The sequence below is a fragment of the Lagopus leucura genome, unplaced genomic scaffold, assembly GCF_019238085.1.
Source record: "Lagopus leucura isolate 7727_CA_CO unplaced genomic scaffold, USGS_WTPT01 145-20_obj-0_obj, whole genome shotgun sequence".
Taxonomy (NCBI): Eukaryota; Metazoa; Chordata; class Aves; order Galliformes; family Phasianidae; genus Lagopus; species Lagopus leucura.
In genome coordinates this window covers 11,832-23,582 of record NW_024962872.1, presented here as the reverse complement: position 1 = coordinate 23,582, position 11,751 = coordinate 11,832, and the positions used below count along the sequence as shown (strand labels likewise).

General features: G+C 58.2%; 1 protein-coding gene across 6 annotated transcripts; it reads right to left on the bottom strand.

The window, feature by feature from the left end:
* Positions 1 to 639: 639 nt before the first annotated feature.
* On the bottom strand, positions 640 to 5,777 carry LOC122190880 (cold inducible RNA binding protein). 6 transcript variants are annotated; one of them, XM_042891010.1, is made up of 8 exons: positions 5,673 to 5,777; positions 4,966 to 5,074; positions 4,787 to 4,893; positions 3,731 to 3,869; positions 3,556 to 3,640; positions 3,365 to 3,432; positions 958 to 2,944; positions 640 to 797 (listed from the first exon to the last, which is right to left on the bottom strand). In XM_042891010.1, exons 2-7 carry the CDS (start codon positions 5,066 to 5,068, stop codon positions 2,928 to 2,930), a joined length of 519 nt encoding a protein of 172 aa, XP_042746944.1. In that variant the 5' UTR covers positions 5,069 to 5,074; positions 5,673 to 5,777; the 3' UTR covers positions 640 to 797; positions 958 to 2,927. The 6 variants fall into 6 exon arrangements, with proteins under 6 accessions (XP_042746944.1, XP_042746946.1, XP_042746945.1 ...); XM_042891012.1 differs by having other exon boundaries at positions 958 to 1,063; XM_042891011.1 differs by having other exon boundaries at positions 3,365 to 3,429.
* Between the last annotated feature and the right edge of the window lie 5,974 nt (positions 5,778 to 11,751).

Here is an 11,751-nt window from a genome sequence, read left to right as displayed (position 1 = left end):
ACTGCAGCAGCTCCTCTTGGTCACACAGCACTGCTTTGCACTGCAGCCCACACTCAGGATGCTGAGCTGTCAAGGACTTTGCCAGCTGTTGGGACTCAGTTCTGAGCAGCCATCACTGAGCCCCACTCCCAGCAGTGCATCTCCCAGCTCTGACTGGCACAACCAGCTCCCATTTGGTTATCTACCCTCCCTTTTAAGTGCTATCGTGTTCCAAAAACCCTTTGGAATGCATTTCCTGATTGCCAAAAGGTGACTCAGACCAGGGTTCTGCACAGCACACTGCCCTCAGTTGGTGCTTCATCTTTCCAGCACCCCAAGCACAGCTGTCAGCCCGCAGCAGCACCTCCTGCTCACACATCCCACCACCCACAGCTCCTGACAGCAGCACAGCCCAACACATCCACCTCAAACTGAGACCTGAAAACTCCCCAGCACTGGTTTGCAAACCCATCGCAGCCATTTCTCCCTTCAGACACAGCTGCTCCACTGCAATGACCTCACACACGGGTGGCCCCAACCACCTCCAACCCCCTTCCCCAGAACAGCCCTTCTTTGTAGCTTCAGCTGTGCTACACACACAGGGGAACTCATCTAGCCAGATTCTAGCATTGTTTGCCCACAGAAGTACTACAAAGATTCTTTTTTCACATTGCAATGTTTTATTCTAGCTTAGTTGCCTTTCCTGCTCGTTCCATTTACTTATAAACATCAGCAACAACTCTGCTCAAAGCCCTTCATCATCTCCGCTCAACGCTGTCCTTCCTTCCTCCTCAGGTCCTCTCCACAGCAGTTCATTGCTGAAATCAAATGAAAACAGTCATTTTAAAGGCTGAGTTCCGTCCATTTTTCATCCTAAAGTTTCACCCCCCCCCACAGCTCCTTATTCTTAAATGAGAAACAGGGCTTCAGGAAATGCCACCACACTGAGGGTTGGGGGCTGCAATGACGGGCCGTTACCTGGTTTGCAAACTCAGGTGTGGGTTCAGCTTCCCTGGTGGCACCACTGCCCTTCCTCAGAACCCAACAGCCAGCTTCCGAGCCCAGCGTCCATCTTCTCTTCAGCCTGCCAAAGCAGAAGTGCATTAATAATGGTATCAAACAGAGAAGTTTCGTACTGCCACCCCCCTCCCCTGAACACAGGTCACATCAGATACCAGGGTTTCACAAGCCATTCGCTGAACCCATCACATCACAGAAGCACAGTGTGGGAAAACTGTTCCGGGGCTGGCTGATGCCTTTGATATGCCAGCCAATGTATCATTGGATCCCTAAGCAGAGAGTTAACCACTTTGACATGGCTGCTTAGGAAGTGTGGGCTATGGGAAAAAGTTAATGGCAACAAGTAGGATGGCAAAGAAAGCTACAATTAAAGTGAGCAACTTAATGAAGTCTAGAAAGATTCTCAATAGATGAACACATATCAAGTCAGGGAATTCGGTTTCCCATCTTGCTTCCGTTCCTACTAGCAAGACATGACTGCATGCCCAACTCTGATCTGTGGAACTGAAGTTGTGCCACAAGCCAAAGGTTGCATACGGCATGGGTTAAAATTTGTCCATCGGCTGACCAGAATTGTCAGAGGAATATTTCACAGGTACATTAGGCTTTCAAATGAGCTCTCAACAAGAGGAAGGATGCGGACATGAGCAAAAGGAGTTACCTCGAATTACAGGACTATTTCCACATATGAACTAGCCAAGAGAGCAGCTTTCGTCTCAGAGGTTTCTGTTGGAGGCACAACACTTCTTTTCTCCAAGGACACTGCAGTTTCCATATGCTAGCAAAGAATTCTTAGAACTTGTAAGGCAATGACAAAGCTAGCTAATTACGGCAATTTACCTACCATTAACACTCCAGTAACTAGTCCAGTCACCAAAGGACTAATTCTTCACTTCAGCATTATAAGGAAACAGCACTTCTCCTCACTAACACTCAGCTCAGCTGTCACCAAGCATTCCAACACCCAAAGGCACGCCGTGCTGCCAGCTTTGCCCCTACACACTGTGATGTGGAAGCAGGCCGGTGAATTCACGTGTCAAGACCGAGTTAAGATTCAATTCTAGCAACTGTTCAGTCTGCTTTGCTCTTACACTACTGCTAAGTCTTCTCCTCTCCTCTGGCATCTTCTACACACACTGTTCGTCTTCAAGGACTGTGTTGTGCAATGAAATGTCAATGGCAGGAGCAGAGTTCATTTCAGACGGTCTTTTAATAGGCTTCGTAAAGCCAAAGAAAACTGTATACAAGAATCCTTTACCACTTCAAATACAATATCAATGGAATATGCATATTTCTTCCAGTAAAAAAGGACAATATAAATAAACATTTTCAAGAACCTCTTTTATGGTAAGTTTGCAAGTCTATTTCTGGGTAATTTACATCATTACAACAGTAAAAATACCGTTATGCAGGTTGAACATACAAGCAAGTTTCTCTTTAGATATATCAAGGTGGTTTGCCTTCCAATTTGTACCCAGGCTGCATTCCTACCTTGCTACACTAAAGGAATGTTACAAAAGACGAAGGTAATGCACTTAAAAAAAAAAGAAAAAGTCCACAGCTTGTTCAGCTTCTCGTGAACGTTGCATTAAAGGTCCTTTCTATCTCAAAAGAAACTGAATTGGGGCCCCAACTTCACAACTTTAAAAAAGAAAAAACACCTCGGCTCATCATGAAGCGCAAAATAAAATCGGAAGTGCTTTCCAAAAAGATTAAAACCACTCGAAAGCAGAGCTTTCTCAAAGGAAAGTCTCATCAGACCATCTCGTATCAGAAGCTGTCAGGCTGTGTTTGACAAGATTAGAACTGATAATACTACAAAAGTGAAAATACAAGTAGATGTACTACACAATAACCATTTCAGCGAAGCTCCAAAAATCTTTATAAATACAGCCATTGGAAGGACGATCTTGAGTCAGGAAGGATTTTTACTCGTTGTGTGTAGCTGAGGACAAGAAGCAGGCACAATTGTAAAGGCACTGAAGCATAGACAAGTTCCAGCATTTTACTCCCTTGCATTATTCCAGAAGCTACTGCTCTACCGTGTCAGAGAACTCCCCCACCCTTGAATCCAGTTTGTTAGGGCTTCCGAGTTTTTTGGCTTAGTCTCAAGCTCCAAGAACGTATTTAAAAACTTGCTTTGCCTTTAGATCCAAGCAACTCCTACACATGCATTACAAATTAGAAATTTTAAACGGCACAACCACATCCAAAGCCTGACAGATTGGTTCTTACGGGCAAGAACAGAAAAGGGGCACAGTCCAAAGCTGAGCCTCAGAGCATTTCCAGACTTCAGAACAGGGTCAGAAGGTTTAAGAGCTCCTACGGCAACGTACGCATCGCTCCCATTTGAACCAGGACTTACCGTAACTGTCGTAGCTGTCTCTGTAGGACCCTCCTGAAGACCTGTCTCCATAGCCTCCTTGACTCCTGCTGTTGGAAACATGCGCTTTGTATTGGCTCAGCAGCTTCTGCAGCCTGCTGGCGCTGCTGTCTGCCAGGCAACAGACACGGCGAGCTCTGCAACAAGCTAGCTAGCAGCTGCAATAGCATTACCTGCTATTATAGTAGTCTCTGGAGCCGTTATATCCTCCACTTCTGGAGTCAAATCTGCTCCCGCCGTAGCCTCTGTCTCCACCTCCTGGAACAGACACCACGTTACGGTTTCTCCTCCAGCACCCTGACCCACACCACCCCCATCCCAAGCAGAGCAACCCTAACGCCTGCTCACCTCTGGAGAAGCCACGGCCCCGACCTCTGCCCCCACGGAAGAAGCCCCTGCCCCCGGTGGATCCCCCTCTGTAGCCTCGGGATCTGTTCTCTGACGATTTTCCAGCTTGATCAACTCTGATCTGACGGCCATCTACAGACTAACAAACAGAAAAACACATCAGCTGACACGCACTGCACAGCATGGTGCACAACTCGGCTCCCAGTGAAGCAACACCGGAATTTCAATACCGGTGCGTACTGGTTTTCTTCAATGCTGCAACTGAGCTGACGACACACAGACGGATTCTCAAGCATTACAAAGCCACTCTTGAAAAGAAGGCTACATGGTGACCTCAGTGCAGCCTTTCAGTACCCAAAGGGAGCCTGTAAACAGCAAGGGAGCCAACTCTTTGAAAGGGTAGCAGGATAAGAGGGAATGGTTTGAAATTGAAGGATGGAAGATTGAGGTTGGATGTCAGGGGGAAGTTCTTTCCTAAGAGTGGTGAGGTGCTGGAACAGCTGCCCAGAGAGGCTGTGATGCCCTGTCTGTCCCCAGAGGTGTTCAAGGCCAGGTTGGATGGGGCCCTGGGCAGCCTGGGCTGGTATGAAATGTGGAGGTTGGCAGGGCTGCCTGCAGCAGAGTGATTGGAGCTTCAAGATCCTTGAGGTCCCTTCCAACCCAAACCATTATACGATTCTGTGATTATAGCCTCAGCCTTTTTCAGAATGCAGTAAAACAACAGGATTTCACTAAGCCACTCTGTATCCTCTGTTGCTCTGTATCCTTTTCTGTTGTTTCTTTGGGAGGATTCCAGCACTTAGCTCCTTCCTCATGGCTTCAAACAGAAGCACACCTACCAAGCTCATCTCACTGCTTTTTGGTTACCCAAGGAAGCTGTGGATGCCCCATCCCTGCAGGCACTCAAGGCCAGGCTGGATGTGGCTCTGGGCAGCTGTGGTTGGCAACCCTGCACATAGCAGGGAGTTGGAACTGATGATAATCGTGGTCCTTTTCAGCCCAGGCCATTCTATCATTCTTAAGGGGGAACAAACAGCTGCTGCAGAACCGGCTTACCTTCCCATTCATGGCCATCATTGCATCCTTCGCATCGTCTATGTTTTCAAATGTCACAAAGCCGAAGCCTCTGGACCTCTGCGTTTCTCTGTCTTTCACCACAACCACTGGAGGAGAGAACAGCTGCCATCAGCCACTGCAGCCCAGCAGAGCCCAGCCCGGCACGGCCCTGCCCTCACCTTCGGAGATCTGCCCGTACTTGGAGAAGACTTGCTCCAGCGACTGCTCGTTGGTATCAAAGCTCAGCCCTCCAACGAACAGCTTGCCCTCGTCTGATGCCATCGTCACCTGCGAAATCAACCAGCCTTCGGTCAGCAGCTCTACCAAACGTTCCCCAAAGCCCGAACCGACGCTCCCGGCCCCGCTCGCTGCCGTCGAACGCGCTCCGATCCCCGCGAGCGCCGCGGTGCGATGCCGGCCCGAGTCCTCCCGCCCGACAGAGGGCGCTCCGCACCGTCCACGAAGCCGCGCCGCCTGCAGCGCGCATGCGCGCCCCCACAGGGGGGCCCCCGCCACGCCGACCCCCGCCCGGCGCGGGACCCCCGCCCCTCACCCGTCCCGCCCCCCGACGCAGGCGCAGTCCGACGCCCCTCCTCCCTCCCGCCGCCATTTTGCACGGCTAAGGCCCGTCGCCATTTTGTTTCCGAGGCGCCCCTCAGCGCTCCTCCGGCCCGGTCCTCCCAGCAGCCACCCAACCGAGTGGCTGGCCTGTACACCCCACAGCCACACAAGGCCTGGCGGTGTGCGGCCGCCCCGCGTCGGGCCGAGGCACAGACCCGACCTCCCGACATCGGGGACGTGGTGCCCACGATGCCCACACCGACTTCCCTCCCTCCCCCCTCCCCCGGCACACCGCAGCCCGCCCCGCGCGTCGGCGGGCGCTTACCGGTGTGCGGAACTGCAGAAACGACACCGCACTTCAAAGCCTCAGCGCGACGAACGCGGCGGCTGGCGGGGCGGCGGCTTATATACTCCCGCGCCGAGTCCCGCCCTCCTCATGAATATGCAGATTTGTCATCACCGAGGGGCGGGGCGAGTGACGCCACCAAAGCGCCGCCGCTGCGCCGCCATCTGATTGGGCCGCAGGCTGTTAATATTCATAAGGAGCGACGGGAGGAGGGAGCGCGAACAAAACCCCGGCGGCACCTCCTCCCACGCGTGGGTGGGGCGTGGAGCGCGGCGCCGATTGGCCGAGAGCGCCGAGCCCGTTGGCCGCGGGAGCCCCTGTGAGGAGGAAGGAAGTGGAAGCCTCTGATTGGTCGCCAGCCCCCGCGCCCCGCCCCCTGGCGGCCGGCACGCCGAATGGGCGTGGCTCCGCTGCCCCAGTTTCGCGCCCTTCGCAGCAATGCGGCGGCTGCAGACAAAGGGGCGCCTGAGGGGGCGGCCGCCATCTTGGGCAGAGAGCGCGGGCTGCGCGGACGCGGCCCGGAGCCGCCGCATTCGAGACGCCGTCCTCTCTCCCATCCCTGAGGGAGGTAACGGGGCGGCCCGGCCCTCAGCGCTATCCGAGGAAGCCAGGCCTTCACACCTCAGCCCTCAGCGGTCCGAGGTCCCGGTGCGGCCTAGCCTGGAGGCGGCCCCGGGCCTGGGCTGTGTGAGGCCTCGGCTTCTCACGGCGGTGGTTTGGGCAGAAACGATCGTGTTTACAAAACCAAATTTAAACCTCATCCCCTTTCCCACTGAAACATTTAATTAGAGTCCGCCCTGGTGTTTCTTTGCAGTACAGCTTCCCTACCGCAGCAGGAAGAGCCCTGTGCCACCGACAGCAACGCTTTGCTGGGGGTTAAAAAGGATTCCTCAGAGCTTCCCAGCACAGCTGCGACCCAGAGGAGAGGTGGCGGAAGAAGAACCCTCAAAGGGGGTTTTATGCGTCTGTGAAATGCATCCGGTGTGCTTTGAGGGAAAAGGAGAAGTTCCAACGCTTGGAAAGCATTGGAGCAACAGATAGAAATGATGACACTGAGAACAGCAGCAGCACAAAGCTTTGTGACCTGCAGTTTTTGTAAGCAGCTCGGTGGGGTCACCCCGCGGCTCTGCCCTGCTCACAGCTGTGCTCTGTGCCCTTCAGCACACCCCTGAGCTTGGCATTCTGCTCAAACACCAGCACTCTGACAGTGGTGGATACAGTGACCTTGATACGTGGAACTGTTTTGTTGTGGGTGTATTCCGGCCCCACCAGCTCTGAGAGCTGTGGGGTGCAATGGTATTTAAGGCCTGTGGCTCTGCTAGTAGAGGATTCGTCCCCAAAAAGCAGAGGACACAATGATGACAGCGTCCTTCCTTTGGCGTTATCTTCTCCTTTAACCAAGGTGAGATCACCCGTGTTGCCCCAGATCTGCTGCTCTCCAGAGTTTTCTCCTGCTCCAGATCTACTTGTTCCCCCTGACCCAGGCACGAAGCCGCCCCATTCTGAGCCGTGCAATGGAGAAGCCTCAGCTCACACTGTGAGACTGCAGCCAAAAGCAGCACTGGGAGCAGCTCTGCAAGTGGCACCCGGCAGATTTCACAGCTTGTTAAGGCAGCTAATTGTGTGATGAGATGTGTGTGTCACCAGAGCCAACCTCCCTGCAGCAGCAGCTGGCACCAGCACATCCCTGCTCAGAGCGTCCCCAAACAGTCCTTGGCACAGCAAGGACACTGTGAGGTGATGAAGCACAGGAGGACAGAGGGACCCTCGCATCTGTTGCATTCTGCAGCCTTCCTCCTGCCCATGTTGGTCTCATCCATTTTTTTTAAAGCTTCCAGTGACAGAGAATGGCACCAAACATGGTATAAATGATACGTCCCAAAGGCAGCACGTCAGCCCTCGTTGCTGATGTGGCCCTTGTGAGGGTGGCAAGGAGCCTGGGCAGACACCCAGAGCCCCACAGCACAGCTCTTAGGGGAGCTCTGCAACAGCGGGACCGCAGAGGGAACAAAAATGTGTTGAAAAATGGCTGTGTTCACTCAGCTCTGCAGAGCACCTTCCAAGCCCGGGGCCCCCTGCCCACACCGAGCTGCCCCTGCACTCTGTGTTCCCACTGAGAGCACAGGGCAGAAGGGAAACGGGAGGAAGGAGGGGATGTGAGGCAGGGTCTCCCCACCAGACCCTCTTGGGGAGCACACACAGCCCTCCCCAGCCCCCCCAGGGCCATTCCCACTCCCATCACCAGCACGGAGCAAAACACTGCGCTGGTTCTGCACGCGGAGCTCCAGCCCCAAAGCCTACAGGACAAAAATATTCCCTTCTCTCTTACTACTGTCCCTCAGGGAGTTGCTTAGCCAGTTTTGCAGTTCAGAAAAAGAAAAAAAAAAAAAAGCCCTGATGCAATCCTACCGTTGCCATGGCAAGGAGCATTGCTGCTGCATTTCCCTCTGTGATTTACTGTGACCGGGACTCACCGTGTGAGAGCACAGCAGAGAAAGGGATCGGGGCTCCAGCACAAACCCTGCGTTGGCACACGGTGCTGTGGGGGTCTCTGCTGCGGTGCTGGGGGACCCAGAGTGCCGTGAGATGGGCACCCGCTGCTCCAGGCTCTGCTCTTCCCCTCCACCTCGTGCATTCACCCAGCAGCCCTGCAGCAAACAACCCACCCGATGCGGGGCCTCAATTTGTGGACCCACGGCCCCGAAGGATCTGCCCCAAACAGCCCAGCACTGCGGCAGGGATGGGAGCAGGACATCGAGTGGGAAAACGGAGCTGCGGTGGGGATGGCAAAGGGAAGAGCTGAGAATGCAGCACGTGGAGCAGAGACCCGGCCCTGGGATGCTGGATGCCCCCACAGCTGGGATGAGGTCGGGACGACGGTAACCACGGCAACGATGTAAATGGTGCGGCTGTGAGACGCTGCTTTCTCAGAAGCGACCTGCGCCCCTCAGACAGATGACGGAAAGCTCAGCCCTTTGTTGTCACAGCAGCAACTCCTCCCGAACAGAGCAAATTTAGGAACAACCCAACGCGAGTGCTGCAGCGCGCACAAAAACCCGTGGGACCTCCCCGATGGAGCCGATGGCCCCGAGCTGCAATGCGAGCTCCCCGCAGCCCCGTCCCATCCCTGCGGAGCTCCCGGGACACCCGCTGGGCTCCAAGCAGCACGCGGGGCCGCCTGGCTGCGCCGAGGGCTCCTCTCGTAAACCCTCATCAATCATGGGGCTGAGGGAGCATTTGCAGCGAGATGCGGCCCGAGGACAGGCTGCCAGCAGCGCCCTTCAAAACGGCTCCGGGACGCTTCCCTCCGTGCCACCATTGGCCCCGCGTGGATCGGGGCAGCAGTGCCGCTCACTGCGATGCTCCCCCCCGCACAAAACCCTGCCCAGAACGCCGCCTCGTTCAGCTGCCGGATGCCCGTACGTTCACCCCGTGCTCCCATTCTGCAGCCCTCCCCGAGAGCCCCCAGTGCAAAACACGAACCCACCCCAAAGCTCAGCGGCCCCGCGGATCCCACATGAGCTCATCCAGCACCGATCCCCTCGCAGCCCCCTCTCTGCAGCCGGGCTGGAACCCAAGCTGTAACCCAAACCCTCCCCGAGCAGCGCAGCTCGGATTCCTGTCTGTCTGGGTCACTTTCTCCCCGCAGCGCCCAGGCATGCGGCTGGATCTTTTTTTTTTTTCCCCCTTTAGGCAAGGAAACGGGTCGGGACGGTTCCCCCCCATTCCGGTGCAGAAGGGCAGGGAGCGGCACGGTGCGGGCAGCACCGAGCCTGGATGCGGAGCCGCAGCTCTGCGGGAAAGGGCCGGACCGCGGCACTGCACGCACCGCTACCGGCAGCGGAGCCTCCCCGGGGTGCGGGATGGGAACCCCGCAGCTCCGCTCTGCCTCGGCCCTTTGTCTTTGCAGCTGCCGGCCCGTCCCGCACCGCGCCACTGCACGGCGATCCGGATGAGGAGGGCAGTGCGGGGGGGTTCCTGGCCCCGGCGCCCCTCGCCCCGCTGCGCCGTTACCTTGGTGCTAAAGCCGGCGCTTTGTGAGGCCGTCCGCCCGCAGCTGGCGCTTGGCAGGAGGGGAGGCTGCTTCAAAGGACCAATTCACGGGGCCTCCCCGCTCTGCCTTCCCCCGCGGCCAAGGTGGGGGTTTTCTCACGCAGCCGGATAATGGGGCTGGGGCCCTGCGACGGGGCCAGGTGTGAACCCGCGGGGACGCTCGGCTCCGGGCTGAGCTCCCCCGGGGGACAGCAGAGAGCTGAGCACCCACCCACCCGGCGGACCTCACAACCCGACCCCCCCGGACCACCTCCCGCACACTGCCTACGGTTCATCCATCCCCCCCCGGAAGGGGAGCAGCCCCCAGCAGCGAGCCGAAGGGAAACAAGAGGATGCACCCCCGCGGTTCAGCTCCTCGTGGGCACAAAGCTCCCTGCTGCATGCTGGAAATCATTCACCCTCCCCCCGAGCCCCCGAAGCGCTCCAAAGCCGCGGGCGGCCGCTAACAGAGCAGCCCTGTGCTGCCCCAGCACGCCGGCAGCGCGACGCGAACCGCTTCGCGATGCCGCGGGCTGAGGGAAGAAGGGAGGGGGCGGACAGAGGGGCCCCCACCCATCTGGGAGCAGAAGGGACCCTCGGGAAGCCCCCAGGCCGAGAGCCGCGACCGCAGCCCTGCTTTTAAAGCCGCACAAACGAGCAGCAGCGATGCCGCTAAATCCCCTCCCAGCTGCCGGGCGATCCCAGCGCAGCTGGGGGGGGGGGGGGGCCTCCGTGCCTGTAAGCATTCCTGTAGCCCGCTCCCCCCCGCGGCCCCCCGGCACCGTGCGGCTGCCCCTACATGGCTGCCTGCGGGGCCTTGGGGGGGGGGGAGCTGCTCCGCACCCCATCGGCAGCGGACGGGAAGCGGCGGGGGGCTGCTATTGTTCAGCATGGGCGGTTCTGTAGACAAAAGGGAAGGGGGGGCCGAGAGCCTGCGGGGAGGGGGGCAGGCAGCGGGTGGGGGGCACCCGCGGGGCGCCTCTGCTGAATGCAGCCCGCTGGGATGGGGAGGACGCAAACCAGAGCCGCCCCTTCCCCTCTCGAGCCCCCAGTGCTGCACGGAGAGCTGGGACGGGGGGACGGGGGTGCGTGTATTGGGGGGGGGGGGAACACGAAGAAGGCAGGAGAGGAACGCGCCGAGCGACCGTGGGAGATGCGAGCAGGCTGAAGGGAGGCAGCGGTGTCAGCGCTGCGATGAGTTGTGCCGGCCTCAGCTCTGCGGGACCAGCGGCATCCAAAGGGGCTCGGGCACAGCTCTGCCGCGGCCGGAGGGGGTCCTGGGGGGCTGCCCTTCCTTCCCCCTCCCTCCCCCCCCCCCCCCCCCCCCAACGCGCCGCAACGCCTCCTTCCCCTCCTGCACCGTTCGTGTTTTGGAAAGAAAAAAAAAAAACAAACCAAACCAAATAAAAAAAGAAAAGCGAGATCCGGGAAGCGGGGGTGCGGTTCCTGTTTTAACGCCCACGGCTGCTGCTCTCGGCCCCCCCCCCCCCCCCCCACCCCCCCCGGCCCCCGCCGGCCCCCGGGGGGAGGGGGGCCTGCAGTCCTGCACGGCTCCACGCACCCCGCGCCCCCATCCCGGGCTGCCTGTGTGGCTGGGCGGTGCCTATGGGACGCGGGAGGGGTGGGCATGTGGGGGGGGGGGGGTCGCCCCACGGCACCCACGGGTTTTACTGCAGGGCACCCATTGCTGCTCAGCCCCCAAACGCCGCGCTCCGTCCATCCCGCTGCGCCCATCCGTGGGTCTCTCCGCATTCCCGGCTCATCCAGCCGGCCCTGCCGCCCCGCGTGGCCCCGCGCCCGTGGGTGCTGAGCACTGCCGTGCCGGTGGCAGCAGAGGGCAGCCACGCTACGCGCACGGCACCGATCCTGCGCGGCGCTGCTGCGTGACGCCTCTGCCCGCCGCGCCGAGCAGCCCAGCGCACGGCACCCCGTATCCCCGTGTCCCCTCACTGTGACGGGGGCTGCGGGGACGTGGCGGTGCTACACAGCGCTGTGTGCTTGCGGGAGCTGCCCCCCCCCCCCCCCC